Source organism: Notothenia coriiceps, unplaced genomic scaffold (assembly GCF_000735185.1).
Source record: "Notothenia coriiceps isolate Sejong01 unplaced genomic scaffold, NC01 NC01_scaffold00024234, whole genome shotgun sequence".
Taxonomy (NCBI): Eukaryota; Metazoa; Chordata; class Actinopteri; order Perciformes; family Nototheniidae; genus Notothenia; species Notothenia coriiceps.
The window spans coordinates 75154-91057 of NW_011356935.1; the positions used below are offsets into that span (position 1 = coordinate 75154).

At 41.5% G+C, this 15904-nt stretch overlaps 2 protein-coding genes across 3 annotated transcripts in view; both read left to right on the forward strand.

The window, feature by feature from the left end:
- gabrb2a (gamma-aminobutyric acid type A receptor subunit beta2a) overlaps positions 1-4116 on the forward strand; it is a 30583-nt gene extending 26467 nt beyond the window's left edge. The window contains exons 8-10 of one of the 2 annotated variants that reach the window (XM_010782138.1): positions 286-527; positions 966-1106; positions 2094-4116. In XM_010782138.1, coding sequence (XP_010780440.1) covers positions 286-527; positions 966-1106; positions 2094-2450 — 740 coding nt within the window. In that variant the 3' untranslated portion in view covers positions 2451-4116. The remainder of the gene's footprint in view (positions 1-285; positions 528-965; positions 1107-2093) is intronic. The other variant, XM_010782139.1, reaches the window with a different exon arrangement.
- A 2659-nt stretch (positions 4117-6775) lies between these two features.
- Positions 6776-14729, forward strand: atp10b (ATPase phospholipid transporting 10B). The gene is made up of 9 exons (XM_010782142.1): positions 6776-7233; positions 9293-9497; positions 9857-9942; positions 10226-10332; positions 11173-11304; positions 11547-11674; positions 11770-12022; positions 13540-13739; positions 14649-14729. The coding sequence occupies exons 1-9, from the start codon at positions 6824-6826 to the stop codon at positions 14727-14729; spliced, it is 1602 nt and encodes a 533-aa protein (XP_010780444.1). The 5' UTR covers positions 6776-6823.
- The last annotated feature ends 1175 nt before the right edge of the window (positions 14730-15904 follow it).

Below are 15904 nucleotides of genomic sequence, written 5' to 3' on the forward strand. Positions count from 1 at the left end.
AAAAGCAATTCAGGTCGAGTCGTGCCATGCAGGGGAACTTCTGCAGATGTTTGATTCATTGCCATCCAACCAAAGCCAGATAAAAAGTTGCTGTGATCTTTTAGCCTGGACCAAGTGTTTGACCGACATATCTATTTCCATTCCTCGAGCCAAGCAGCTTGCATGGCTACTTCTAGCATAATATATTGGTCAAATTGTTTTTCACTGTACAGATGATGTTAAAAAATGTCTTACAGCGTCTAAAGACTTCACTTTCTTTCTAAACGTGTGACCTGTGGTATCCAGGGATTACTACGGTGCTGACCATGACCACCATCAACACCCACTTGCGAGAGACGCTCCCAAAGATCCCCTACGTCAAGGCTATTGACATGTACCTGATGGGCTGCTTTGTGTTTGTCTTCCTGGCCCTGCTGGAGTACGCCTTCGTCAACTACATCTTCTTCGGCCAGGGCCCCCAGCGACAGAAGAAGGCGGCTGAGAAAGCAGCCGTGGCCAATAATGAGAAGCTGAGACCCGACCCCAAGGTACATGTGCAGGCGAACCTCCTCTAGAGGTATCTGTGCTGTCGGTTAATGTCTGTGTGTTTGTTTCTGTTGTAGCAAATGACTTCTTCTCCTCTCAAGGTCAATGTGATGCTGTGATCAATGCTTGATGTCCTCTTTACTCCTTCTCTAGCTCTCCGTTTCTCACTGGTTTAGCCTTGTGTATCATCTTTATGACTCAGACTAGGATCTGAAAGAGTGAATGAAGAACCAATGATTGGCCTATGCTTTATCTCCATATTTCTGTGTCTCTCAAAGGGCAAGCCGCCTTGAAAGAAAATCACCTTCCCTTTATATTTCATTCAGCTGCTAAAGTTAGCAGGAACAACAGCAACATAAAAAAATAAAACACCCTTTCCTTCTGAGTGTGGCAAGCTTCGATTTCCCCTAAGTAACAGTGCTGATTTTGTATGCTTGCAGTGGCTGGTGGGAAATGTAGTTCAGAGAGATGATGCTCTGTATGCCAGAATGAAACAGAGGGAAATTGACGCATATGACTCGATGTGGGATCCCATCTTTGTGGACGATGCCGCATTAGGACTAGGCGAGCAAAGAAATAAGGTACTGGAGGTTTTGAAAGTCAAAACTAACAATGTCATCAATCTGAATCAATCCAGATCAGAAGAAAATGCTGTAGTTTTTGTGCATTTCTTTGATTTCTATAGATTTTTAAGGCAACTTTGATCATCACTCCCACCATTGTGTTTTTTCCCTCTCTTGGTTTGCTCTTCATGCATTTTCCTGACAAACATGGCTTAGCAGTTTGATTTCTGCAGGCATTATTTTAATCAAAAAGTCAATTGATAACTGTCTTAAAAAATATGGATCGCCAGATAACGAAAGAGACCATTTTCAGTTTGATGAATAGCGCCAACTAAGTGGCTTCGCTTTATAAGTGAGTTATAACAAAAACAACAAAATACAACCAGCTCCATTTACAGCGGGACAGGATTTGGATTATAGGGACGTTTTACCTCAGAAGTCAGGCTATGGATGAAGAAATGTTGATCCGAAATTCAATCCCCACAACGTCTTTCCTGACCTGCCCCCCCCGAACCTTTTAAGCCTCTCCTTCATCTTTGCAAAGTCCTTACTATTTCTCTCAACCTTCTCCTGTCACATTTTTTTCCTTTGCTTTCTCTTTCTTTTTATTCAGTTTGTCTTGTGAATCGACAGAATTTTAACCACACTCTGGTTGAAATTCTGAGATGACAATGAAGATTTCTCCATGACAATTAGTTTGTGGAGCATGTTGTGCTCTTCCAGGAATGTTATCTCATAGTCTTGTGGTTGTTTTATCACTCATATATTGATTGACAGATGATCAATGATAATTTGAAGTGCTTTAAAAAATGTCACTGTAAGTAACACAATTTTTGACTCATTTGCATTACCCATTCTAGCACCTCATCAGTATTATTTACACAGTGAATGATCTAATTATCCTTGTAGCTAATAGTAATTTTGCTAGAGTTACTTTGAAGACCTTTAGATTTCCTCTTGGCAGTAACTTCTCATGGCTCCACTTGTTTTTACACCCTCATACAGATGACTCCCGACGACAACATCCTGTTCAGCACCCTGGAGATGAAGAACGAGATGGGTGGTGGCGGAGATCTGTCCCGGGGCCTGGGGGCACCCGGAGACCCCCGCAACACCATGCTGGCCTACGATAGCTCGACGCTGCAGTACCGCAGGGCAGCCATGGCCCGCCAGAACTATGGCCACAGCGCGTTGGAGCGCCACGCCCAGAAGAAGTCCCGCCTACGGAGACGGGCCTCCCAGCTCAAGGTGAATATCCCAGACCTGTCCGACGTGAACTCTATCGACAAGTGGTCCAGGATGATCTTCCCCACCGTCTTCTCCTTCTTCAACGTCGTCTACTGGCTCTACTACGTCCATTAAAACCCGGCGGCGTCCGGTGGCCAGCCTGAAAAGAAGGGGGGGGGGGGAGAAGAGGGGGATTTAGATGAGAGTAATAATGGAAAGTTGATGAGAGAGAAAGAATGAGGGATAAACAGTGCACCAACTCTTTTTAGCTGGTTCACTTTAGAAAAATTGAAGAGAATGCAAAGACTTTTTGGATGGACTGCAGCAGCACCCAACACTTCAGTCAGCAGTGACTCTTTTAGGATTTTGGAAACACCTTAAAACGTCTGACAAACACTCGAAAAAGAAGAGCGACTTTTAAAAAGACAGAAATGGTGCCTGTTCCAGAATTTCAATATATCACTAATATTTGTCATTCGTAGCTTACTCTCTGTGGATCAAATATTTATGCTTGTGTTTGCATATACTTTAAGGATTTGTTTTGTTTAGTATCTATTTACTTCGTAGCCGAGCTGTCTGCATCCAGGAAAGCTTTATAAATGATTTTAAAGGAGTCATCCTTGATAGTCTATTTTCCTATAATTACTGTATATCAAAAACATCCTTTAAAAGCATGCTTATGTTTGATTTCATTTGCATCTCAGTCATGATAATGAAGGAGCGCAAAGCATTTTAATTTCACTAGTTGAGGTTAGTCTGTCAGTTATTTTTATTGCAGTTTTGGCTTAGGACGGCCCCCTTGGTGGATGTTTGAGAGTCGCTGGGTGACAACATCTGGACAACAGGGGGCGCTCTTTTCTCTGGACATCCCTGTGGGGCTTCAATGGTGCCAATGCTGAACAGAAGAAGCTTCCTCAGTTGTTAAAGGTCTCATGTTGTCCGGTGAAAGAGCGGGACTGTTGAACACTGCCGCTTTGGCCAAGTTTTGTTTTGCTTTTGCTGTGCTGACAAAGTCCATTTCACCACGTGTTATTTTTCTAAAGAGAACATTTGACTCCTCCGTACTTTCTGCCATCGTGAGGAGCTTCAGAGGGGGAGAATGGCTTCAACACGACTCAAGCTGGTGTAAGAACTTTGCTGACAGATAAGCTGAGTTTCATTGCAACCAGAGTTGCTGCATAAATATCGCAATCCACAATCATCATTATCAGTAGTTTTGAATGATAGAAGTATGATGCGTTTCATTGTGATTAGGTTTCTGTTTTGAAAAACTGTAGATAAACATAAATCATGTTTAAAGAAAAAGACATAATTCATTTTTATAAATCAATACTCACATTATTGTGTAAATATTATGGATTTATTCTATTTAAATGGGTCTCTGTTGTTGTTTTTGCAGTTGAATTACAGATCAAATGTTCCATTCAGTCAAAAAAAAAGAAAAAGAGCAATTTAACTGAGGAAAAAGAAAAACACAATTCACAACTTTGCTGACTCTGTACTTTTTGGAATTTTTCTCTCTTTTCTTTCTTTTTAATGGACTCTAAAAGCATCTACTTGCTGAAACTAAAGCACTTCCAGACACCAGTGACTTTTGGGTCAATGTTTTGTTCTCCAGAAATGGCTAAACAAGGACCCCACTATCCAGGCATTGAAGTCAGGCATATTTTGTACAAAGTTTCTGTAAATTCCAATTGTAATATTTCATAATGACTGTAAATATCTTGTGTAATGATTGTCAGCAATTATGAAGATGTATCTAAATTCAATTAAAACTCAATTCAGTCTATCACTTCAATAACAGAGTACACGGCTGGCGGTTTTATACGTCCTGGATGAATGTGCGGCTGTTCATGAGGAAGGACTCGTGCTCACGGCTGATTGAGTGTCTGAATGAGTGAGTGAACAACTAAACCCGACACAGGGAGAGAGTGGGCAAGCGAGGGCAGCAAATGTAGGGGTGAATGGAGCGATGTAAGGGCTGCAGCTGGGGACTATTGGCTGCATAATGGATGGAGGAGTCGGAGCGAGGGGCCGCAGCGGTGGTCTGAGCTCTGCTGGGGTCTGAGCGGGGCCGAGCGCAGACCCCAGCCTCAGGGGACATTAACGCAGAGAGCCATGGATATGGAGGCACTCTTCAGACTCAACAGTGGCCCGCTGGCTGCCATGGACGAGAGAAGAAAATAAAAGGCGAGAGAGCCATCCATCTCTACCTGCCTCGACCTGCATCCTCCCCTCTCTCAGCACACCAACTGCACTCTGCACTACACTCCCTTTCTGACCTGACCACTGTTACAGCTCTTAAATGGATGCTGTTGCATATTTGATGGTGCAAAACACTGCATTTTTTATATTTAAAAAGGGATTTTGTTCTAGCAGAGACTGGTGTGAAGCTAATGTTTGACTTTGAACTTAAAGAGCCAGAAGAACACAATCAGACCAACAAATGGAGTATGTTTTTTACTGTAAGGGAGGAAATGTTGGAGGAACATCATGAATCGGAAATATGAGCAAAAGCAGGAAATTAGGATTTCAGTCAAAAAGAGCCTTGAATAAACAGGAGGGGACTTTGAGCTCAGGAAAATGGAGGACAAATGGAAATGTAACACAGAGAGGGTAATAGTGTGGAGGGTTTTATACTGGAGGTTTTTTTAAGATGAGAAAAAGACAGTGGTGATGTTTGTGTGTCGGTCTGTGAAAAAAACTTTAAATGCAAAATAATCTAAAGAAAAAGCTAAGATGTGTAAAAAGGATGTAATGCAACATGGTGATCCCTTTTTTCAGGTTCCTCCAATCATTGGTAAAAATCAGCTCTACATTTCTGTTCCCATTCACTTAAACAGATGTAATATCCACAGATGGTGTGTGCTAAATTGGCCCTCTGTCTCTCTATCTCTTTTGCTCCTTTCAAAAAGTGCATTTGTGTTGAAATGGAAGAGGGGGGCGAAAGGCAGATGCTTTATACTTTGTAGTGTTTCCATGTCACTGGAGTAATTAGGAATGCACAGACCTCTGCTGTGTGTGTGTGTGTGTGTGTGTGTGTGTGTGTGTGTGTGTGTGTGTGTGTGTGTGTGTGTGTGTGTGTGTGTGTGTGTGTGTGTGTGTGTGTGTGTGTGTGTGTGTGTGTGTGTGTTCACTCACAGCTGCGGCACTGTGCAGTCGGCGTGCCAGCCAACCCAAACCCAGCCAGAACTGACTGGGACGGGTGAGAGGGTGAGTCTCGTCACGCCACTCCCCCGCTACACATGTAACGGATGGAAAATCAAGCTGAGCTACCAAGCAGAGATTTAAAAAAAAAACTGTGTCAGCTGTTCAAGGACAACACAGGAAATCATTTAAATGTTTTTGATTGATGATAAATCACCTGCAAGGTCGAGCATGGCATCCGTTAAAAAAGACAATAAAGGTCCATCTGTCTTCATTTGGAGGCACTTTCACAATAATGCCTCTCTCTGCTAACCAGGTACAAATACTGTAGTACCAATTACTATGGCTATTACTGGCTGGATTTTAAATTGAACTACAATACATGAGTCACCTGGTGCTAATTTGGCCTGTTTAAACTTTAAACTTCAAGCCTGCTCTGGAAAAGACAACATATGCCAACATGAGGAAGTGGAAGGCATCCTACATGCATGCCATCTGTGCAAAAAGCTGTTTCTTTGTTGTACATCATACATGAGGGTCTCAAACACATACATGTTAACACATACAATCACTTAATGCATTATAATCACGGTCCATTTCGAACCCTTTCATTTTTTGTCAAAGGTTGTTTTATTTGCAGGCTTACCAGTGACCTGTCGGTGGATGAGGGGAGAATAAACAGGGTCTTTTCTGACATGCCCCAATAAATATTGCTTATTATAATCTTCAGTGTCTTTAAGTGGATTTAATTCTCTATCTGTATACTTGTGAATGGCGCTGTGTATGTTCCCTCTGCTGCGTTCATTCACGCTGTAAACTCTTCACATACATTTGCCCCGAGCAGTTGTTGCGCTCCGCTCGGTGTTGTGTTGTCAGTTCACATCTCCTTATGACCCACTGCACCAATGTTCTGCCCTGCAAATATCAGATTGTCAGCTGTGCATATACAGTATTAGTGTTTCTATTGTTTTGGACAATATGGTATTATTCATTATTGTAATGATAATTATTCAATGCACTTCACCGCCTCGTGATTCTACAATTTAAACGACTATTTTTAATAGTTAAAAACTGGTTAAACAAACTGCTATATTAAGATTGACAGCAAAGTAATTTGGAGAAGCTAGAACAATGACAGGGCAAGAATGCAAACACACCTGTCAATGCAAGGGGCGGACTCAGACTAGCACTAGGTGTGCTGTCACTTGAGTTAACCTGGCATTAGGCCTCTCTCTCATACACACACACACTCTTTTAAGGAGAGGATGGACCTGAGGAGAGTCTCTTCAACTCACAGGAGCTGTACGTATTGAGAGGATGAGAAGGAAAAGTTGTTGAGAAGTGGAAAAGAAGAAGCAGCTATGACGTGGAGGAGCCCTCTGGCCCTGGTGAGGGAGGCTCTGAGAGGTCAAAGGGCGCGGGAGAAAGACCTCCGCAACTTTGCGTCCAATCTGCCTTATGAGGGCCTGGAGAAGGCGAAGCAACCCAATCGCTTCTTCCCTGGCAACGCCATCAAAACCACCAAATACACCCTCCTCCTCTTCATCCCCATGAACCTCTTTGAGCAGTTTCACCGTCTGGCCAACATCTACTTTGTTGGCCTGGCCATCCTGAACTTTGTCCCTGTAGTGAACGCCTTCCAGCCAGAGGTAGCGCTGATCCCCATCTGTGTCATCATGACTCTGACGGCACTGAAGGACGCCTGGGAGGATTTCAGGAGGTACCAGTCTGACAGGAAGCGCAACAACACGCCGTGCTTCATATACAGCAGGTAACTGACTCACACACAATCATGTCCTAAATATAGACAGCGTGCTGTTCATGCATGATGTAGCAAGTGGAAACACTCATGGTGCATTAACAGCACCCCCACATCTGTGTGTGCGATTCTTATCATCCAGCATGTTGCTGTCTGTGTGAGTGTGTAGATACTCACCCCGTGAGAATGTTTTGACTTAGAAATAGAAACTGTGTGGGAAATTATTCCTCTTTTGAAGAGCCTCATAACAATTTCTCTCACAATAGCATTGTGCACATTTGATGAAATCCTCATCTGGGTGTTGCGTCAGAAAAGACAGTAGGGTTAGCGGTTATCTATTTTTGAATTACTGGTGAATAAAAATGAATAATTCACAAAGGTGGATAAACACTGTCATTTTCAACCATTTTGCGGCTGTGATTAGGGAGTAGAAGGGGAGGAGGGATATGGATTTCCCTCACGATATGATGTGAGACTGGAGGCAACTCCAATGATGAATCTTTACACATTCAACCTCTGGAAGGGTTTAGCATTAGGCATCAGGCAGCGGTTGCTTGCTTTCAAATTTCCCAAAAGAGTCAGCTGGGATGTTGATAAGTGCAGCCTCAGCTGGAGGAAAGCCTGCTTCATGTGTGTGGGTTTAGGTTTGTGTGTGTGCGGGTGCAGGTGGAGACCCCAGATGCAGAATTCCCGTGAACGCACCAGTCCCTCGCGGCCTGTTAGCGGACACTAGTCCTTTCTGCCTCATGCAATCACATAAACAGCAGTTGAGTCGTGGCGAGGGGGCTCTCGTTGTTGCTCGCTGGGTGGGGATGCTGGAGCTAATTTTTGGGCTTGTAAAGATTAGAACAGAATCGATTGGCTGGGATTTCTTTGAAGAACACAACTGTTCCTAGAAGAAGCTCAAGAATAAATGTTAGACTTACACTCACTTTCTCTTTTTTTCTTGGTGAAGTTTATATCTCATGGCGCAAGGAGCACATCTTGCAGAGCATGTAAAAGTCCAAATGGAAGGCTGTCAGAGACTAAACGTCTTATTTCACATCACCCTTCATGGTGTCTCAAAAGAGGTGTAAACTGTTTGTGATAAAAACGTGCATTATCTTTATGGTATCTTATCTCAAACTCATGTCAACCAATCCAAGTGAGCTTTTGAGATACAAAGGTTATCATTGACAGAGCATGACTAGATGTCCCACTGTTTTTCTTTTATCTAAGCTGGCTAACTGGCTTTAGTTTTATATTAACCATAACGTTGCAGACATAAGAATGGTTTCACACTTCTTATACCCCCGGGTAAGAAATTAAATAATCCTATTTCAACAAATGTCAAATTATGGGTAGGCTTATTAACATACATTTAAACAATGTTTAGGTCATGTCGAGGAAATGTAGGCTGCTTTATGCAATGTGGTTGACACATTGACTCCTATTACTGGAAACTGCCTGTCACACAGAAGCCGTACATAAAGCCTTTCTGAAAGGAGAAAATATTTGCCAAACCTGGTACACATAAAGATTGTCATGGCCATCCAAACAGAACATATTAAAAATACTCCCCCTTCCTCCTGGCTTTGTTTGAGGCGAGGTGTGGTTTTATGTGGCAGCCAACCCATCAGGTCCTACATGCAGGGCAGCGTGCCTGCAGCTCTCTGTCACTGGTGGTTAAGCAGCTTGACATGCAGGATATAACCATAAAGCATGTGGCTCTCTGGGATGCCTGGGAATGGCCTGAGCTCATAATGTGTGGTGCAGTGTGTCTTCCTCTAAAAGTTTCCCTATTCCAAAGCACACAAATCACATGTGGGCCGCTCTCCAAAAACAACAGCATTGATTTTTCATTTGGTTGTTTTGTTTACTCCCTAATTTAAGCAGCTGCTGGGATTTTGTATCCATAAGGAGTGAGTCAATATTTCATTTTATTGTATAAACATAGACAAAATACACCCACTCTGCCAATATTGTAAATAAATGTGACACAAAAAAATCAATGTAAAAGCCACCCAGGGGCTTGTTTATCTTGATGAAATAATCTGCAATGACTGTTGGTATCTGACATGTCTGATTTCAGGAGAGAGAAACAGTTTTCGGAGAGAAGCTGGAAGGAGGTGCAAGTGGGAGATTTTGTGAAGGTGTTTTCCAATGAGATTGTCCCTGCAGACCTCCTGCTCCTAGACACATCAGACCCCAACGGTGTGTGTCACATAGAGACGTCCAACCTCGATGGAGAGACCAACCTGAAGCCGAGGAGGACAGTGTCAGGCGTCTGCGTCTCGGTTAGTTTAATTTCTTTGCTCTCTTCACTGTCTTTTACCCTTGTTCACCCTGTGCTGCCTCACCTTTCTCTTTTGGGATTGACCTTGAACACACATAAAAAAACAAAAAACATTTCCTGAACATCCAGGTAAAGCCTTTGATGCAAGACATGTGACACATACCTGTTGGATTAGTTTACATATTTTATAGGCATATTTTTGGACTGGTGTCTTTCCTGTAGATACCTTAGAATCATCACGTTTGTCTCGAAGTACAGGTTTAGTTACTTTTAAAAAGTTTCCATTCAAACTGTAATGACTTTCTTCCCAGAAAATTATGTATAATAATAATAATAATAATAATAATACCTCATTTCCAGGATCCAGAATTTGAACCTGAAAGCTTCAACAGCGTTGTGGTGTGTGAAAGGCCCAACAACAATCTGAATCATTTCAAGTGTTATGTGTGAGTATCAAATACACGGATCACAGTTCTTTATGCTTTTCAGAGCAGCCGAGCAAAACTAATTCCAGCCCACTCGCTGCACTTTGTGATGCCACCAGAGGCATTATTGGGGCTGTAATAGACTATAATCGATTTCCTCGGGCACCACAGCTCTTACAGCTGGTCTACTCATGCTGTCCGGCTATAGCCATAATGCAGGGGAATTGCTAATAGGAATATATAAGCAGTAATGAATATCTAGCAAGATCTGACAAAGGAGGTTTCTCACTTTCTCCTGCTGCAGAGAGAAACCTGATAAGGAGAAGGTGGGAGCAGGAATAGAGAGTCTGCTGCTGCGAGGATGCACAGTGAAGAACACGGACCACGCTGTTGGCTTCGTGGTGTATGCAGGTATATTCCCCACTTTCTCAGCTGCTTTGACCTTGAGCTTTTAGTGTCTTTGTGCAGGGCCCAGGACTTTAAAAGTACTGAGGTCATAAGTTCAAATGTCTGTTCTCGCATGAAGCCCCACCCAGCTTTTAAATGTTCAGTTACATGTCTGTGCCCTACATAATAGTGATTTTTGTTGTTGGGCACTACATTTCTCTCATTTTAATGTGACTTTCAAGTTTAGTCAAACAAGGGTGGGTGTAATTCTATGAAAGTGGTACTGTGAAGCTGTAATAAGGCACAGTGGGGCTTTGACCTACCATGTAAGTTGACCATGTTAGCATGCTAACATTTATTTATTAGCACTTAACTAAGGCTAATTCGTTTTAAGGTATTTGGTCATCAACCAAAGCATATTCACCAATTATTTTAGTTTTTTAAGAAAAATGTTTGAACTGCTGGATGTAGAAGTCAGAGGATCATCAATGTCAGTTTAGGATTTATCCTCAAGGAGCAACACATATTTTAGTTTTACTTTCATTGAGTCACTTGATTAGATTAGAACAGAGCCATGTTACTGTTAGAAACACCTGTCTTTTTTATATATTTCAAAAATATCAGCTGTGAGAAAAGCATTTTTCAATGCCTAGATGCATACTGATATGAGTAAAAATATGCACATCTTCAAAACTTCTTTAATGTGTATATTATAATAATCCCCCACTTTTCCTGAAATATTGTAGACAGTTTGGATTTAGTGTCGGAGTGCCCTGTTTTTATCTTCTGTTTTCTGTCAAATTCAATTGACCATATCTAGTGCCTGATGCTAACTAAATCAACACCTTTTTATCCTGTTGTTAGGTCAGGAAACCAAGTCAATGCTCAACAACAATGGGCCAAGATACAAGCGCAGCAAACTAGAGCGTAAGCTGAACATAGACGTCATCTTCTGCGTCATTCTCCTCCTCTCCATGTGTTTCGTCGGATCAGTAGGTCAGTAATCAATTAAATAACGAAACCATGAAATCCCTAAACAGGTTGGTAAATGATTGGCATTTCTACACATGAGGGGACAATGAATATCAAATAAAAAGAAAAGAATAAACCTCATCAATTTCAGCCACAGGCCTACCCCACACAAGGGTAACAGGAAGGAGACAGGCCAAAGTGTGCCAAAAATAGTTTTCATTCCTGCACTTGTTGCTGTATTTATTCCCTTGTCCTCACACTTGCAGGTCACTTCTTATGGCTGGAGGAGTTCCCGGATGTGCCCCCTTATCTGGTCCCAGACAGCAATGGTCACCTGGACAGTCCCGGTCTGTCTGGCTTCTACATGTTCTTTACCATGATCATCCTGCTGCAGGTGGAACAATCTGACTATATTTATGAAAGAGAGTTTATTGGGCTTTCCTTCATTTCTTAATTAACTCTCCTCTCCTTTCCTCTCCTCTCCTTCAGATCCTGATCCCTATCTCCCTCTACGTGTCCATAGAGTTGGTGAAGATTGGTCAGATCTTCTTCATCACTAATGATGCAGATCTGTACGATGAGGAGACAGACAGCCGAGTACAGTGTAAGGCCCTGAAAATCACGGAGGATCTGGGACAGATTGAATACATCTTCTCAGACAAGACTGGCACCCTCACTGAGAACAAGATGGTGTTTCGTAGATGCTCCATTATTGGCACCGAGTACCCACACAAAGAGAACGGTAAACCTTCACGATCACATTCTTCGTACCGAAAAACAGCTTTTGCAGCACTGCTTTTCATCATAAGCCCCCTGTGATTTTATTAATACAATCATGAAAACTGAAACACATTGGCATACTATTACTCAGCATACTAACTGAAAGCACGTCACTTACCGTAATAGGACATTAATATGTGAATATGCTAATGTTAGACTATTTATACTTTATTTAATCCGGAAGTCACATTAGGATAGCAATCTCATTTGCAAGCAAAACCTGATTACAGAGATGAAATAAAAAAACACATGAACACAGCATGAAAAAAATCAATGCATTCTAAGAATAATTTAACCACATCATTTCAAACATTAACATCTAAATCAATAATACCTCCATCCACATTTTTTATATGCTCCATTGACATTAGTGTGCCAATTCTCAGTCTACTCTGTAAATAATTTCAGACGCAACAAAGTGTTGGCATGCAAAAGTCAGCTTTGATAGTTTGCACTATGTTTTTTAAAATTCTTTAAACAACAGATATGTGTCCATGACAGATTTCCCCTGGGACAATAACATATATTTTTTCTTTTGTTATCTTATCTTTTTTTAACATATGTCATCTTATATTATCTGATCTAAGAACAAAACCTTTCTCCTGGCTAGACTAGGAGAGTAAAAGTCAAAGAATGAATGTCTCGTCTATCCTGTTTTGTTTTAGTCTCCCATGGCTTCTCACCTGGCTTCAGACTTTAATCTGATTACTAGTGTGTTTTGATCCATAGTTGTTTAACAGTTGATCACCTGATGTGCACTTCCTGGTTGGCTCTGATGTGAAACTTAATTGTGCTGTGTCATGATTTTATGATGATGATCTGCTCTGTTTCTTTGTCTTGCACATGTGAATCAGTGCCAAGATTATTTTTTATATTTACATTGATAAGGGAGAACACATGTAAAGGAGTTATGTTAAGGCACACATTGGAGACTTTTATCAATATATTGTATCTCTTTTTATACACCTGTATAGTGTGTGGTGTCCTGATCGTAGGCACATACATTTGTAGCTTCCATATTTGTGCGGCCTCGCTTCATTCTGATTTGACTTTGAATTTATAAGCATTCATGCGCTCAGTTAAGACCTCTATAGAAACAGAATTTACATTTATAATAAGCATTATAATGCCAATTTAGGGTAATTGTGTGAGGATTTGATTCGACCTGGATGTGGCTGTATAATCCAGACTACATTACATTACATTGCATGTAGCTGCTCCTTTTAGCCAAAGCTGACAATTAAATGCAATAAACCATACAGATTCAAACTAAGGACAACAGGAAAAGTGCTGACATATTCATTTCAAACAAGCAAGACCATTGGGGCATAAACTAACTCTTTAAAGATCTTTAAAGACCTTTGACACTGCCATTAAGGTTTAGGGCTCTGCATTAGATAATGACTTAACCTAACAGTACACATGATAATGATTTAAAGTACTTACTGTATCAACATGTTTTTTTTTAATGATTTGCAGCGATCCGCTTAGCTGTCCTTGAAGAGCCGGAGTCAGGGGAGGAGGTCATCTTCAACCAGAGACCTCAACCCTCTCAGACGGGATGGTCTCTGCACGCTGAGGACACCAACCCAGAAGAAATGCAACATCACCATGACAACCGACGCAAGAGCCGGGTCACGGGAAGTGCCCCGAGCGATGTGGCCTTCAGCAGTCCGCTGGTAAGATGATGGCTCAGTCAGGAAGAAAATGCAGATATTTAATTCAGAGTGGGGGAGGGTCAGGGGTCTTGCCTGTCTGATATTATAATGCCGGGTCACAGGAAGTCGCCACGGGGGGGAAATGGTCGTCAGCTTTTTGTTTGCTCATGCAGGAGGGGAAGTTGTCTGTTGACTGAAGGCCACCCAGTGGGGCAAATCAATGAGAATCTTTCTTCTTGATTAACAAGTGTCCTCGCAGTTATAATTATGACTGAGTAGCACAAATAAATGTCTGAAAATCAAACATGAAAGTGCATTTATATAGTGTTACCTTGCCCACTGTAATCACACCCAGAGTGAGGAGCTGAGACGGATACTGAGACACCTTTTCCTAACACTCTGTACTAATGTCAGGGAAAATGAATTATAATGTCCTGATTGAGGTGATGTCTTATCACGAAAACATTATCAAAATGCATTTGTCAGTATGGAAATATAACTTTATCTATCCATCCATTTATTAAACTAGTTATGGGACTGGAGCCTCTCCCACCATGCACTGAGAGAGGAGCAGGAAACATCCTGGACAGGTTTACAGTCCATCACAGGGCTGAAACATTATTACGATAAAAATCGTAGGTATAATTCTAGCAGAGGTCATTAAAATTAAGGTAGCTTAATACAGTAACTAAAAGTTTACTCAAGTAATTTAGTTAAATGTTGAGCTACTTGTTCTTTACTTGAGTATTTTTATTTCCTGGTACTTTATTTGATAACCTTATTTACTAATCATACATGTTGCCAAGATCTAAACCTAAGAAAGCATTTCAATAGTTCTGTTCGATCTCTATTCTATTTCAAATACTCACTCTTAATACCTGAAAAAGGGTCATTTGTTAAACCAAATCTTCCCCATCCTTGTGTCGACAGCCCTCATGGTTCCAGTCCCGGCTGCAGATGGCCGACCTGCTAGGTGTCAGTGATAAGCACATCAATTTTGGCCCCAAGTAACCCCTGTGTCTGTGACAGGACATATGGTCATGCTGGGCACCATTTGGCACAGATCACTGATGTCACATAAACTGTAAACGTGCACTATAGATTAGTCACCGCCGTCTCAATATACAGTACAGTAGCTCTGTGTCTATTTTGGTCTACAGGGCAAAGAGCAGAGGCCTGGAGATGCAGGCTGGGAAATAAAAACGCATGTGTTTATTCCAGAAATGTTGAGGAAAGCTGCTCGAGAGCCACTATTTCAAGGATACTAAGTCATCGAGTCCCGCCGAAAGACTGTTCCAATGTCCAGCATACTTGGAATTCTACCGAGCCTGGTGTACTTCGTAGCGAGAAATTTCGAGGCTGCACATGTGTAGACTCCGCGGTCTTAAAATCCCCACAATGCTTTGCGCACGGACCAATTTCCAAGTCTTCGGCGGAAATCGTGCTCCATTTAATGCGGGGCCTCGCATATGACGCACAGCTGTTAGCCTGTTCCACAATCCTTCATTTTCCGAGGCTAGGAAGGATTCGTGCTTCGATTCTGAAGCAACTGACTCGGAGGTACATGTGCTACCAAGCAAGCCTCCTCGACATTGAGAAACGCCCTATGGGCTATTTGGTTTTCCTCATGCTGTGCCTCTAACAGAGCAGAATCATGTTTGAATTAGGGCCGGGACTCGATTAAAAAAATTAATCTAATTAATTACAGGCTTTGTAATTAATTAATCGCAATTAATCGCATTTTTTATCACATGTAAATATTTGACCTGAGAACAGTGAGAAGCAATTTTTTTCACATGGATTTTAGTATACCATTGAATAATGACTGAATACATAAGCTTAAGCAACAAAACATTGTTTATTTTTTTCAAGGATGTACTTAACCAAGACCAACAGAAAAGTGCAATTTTTGCCATAAAGTGTAGCAATAGCATATTTAGGAATATAGTACATTTCAGAGATTCAGGTAGCCTATAGGTAGGTAGACCTTCTGTAAACTATAACACTTTGTTTTTTAAGTATAACACAATACTTTCAAGTACATTCAGAACATTGGAAACCCTGACTATTAGAAAACATCTCTCTGTTGCTTCAGAGGCCATAACAGACTTTGTTGATTTACCAACAGTTGATTTAAAAAATCTAATACATTTCAGTCCAACTCTCTCAATAACCTTGGCCAAAAC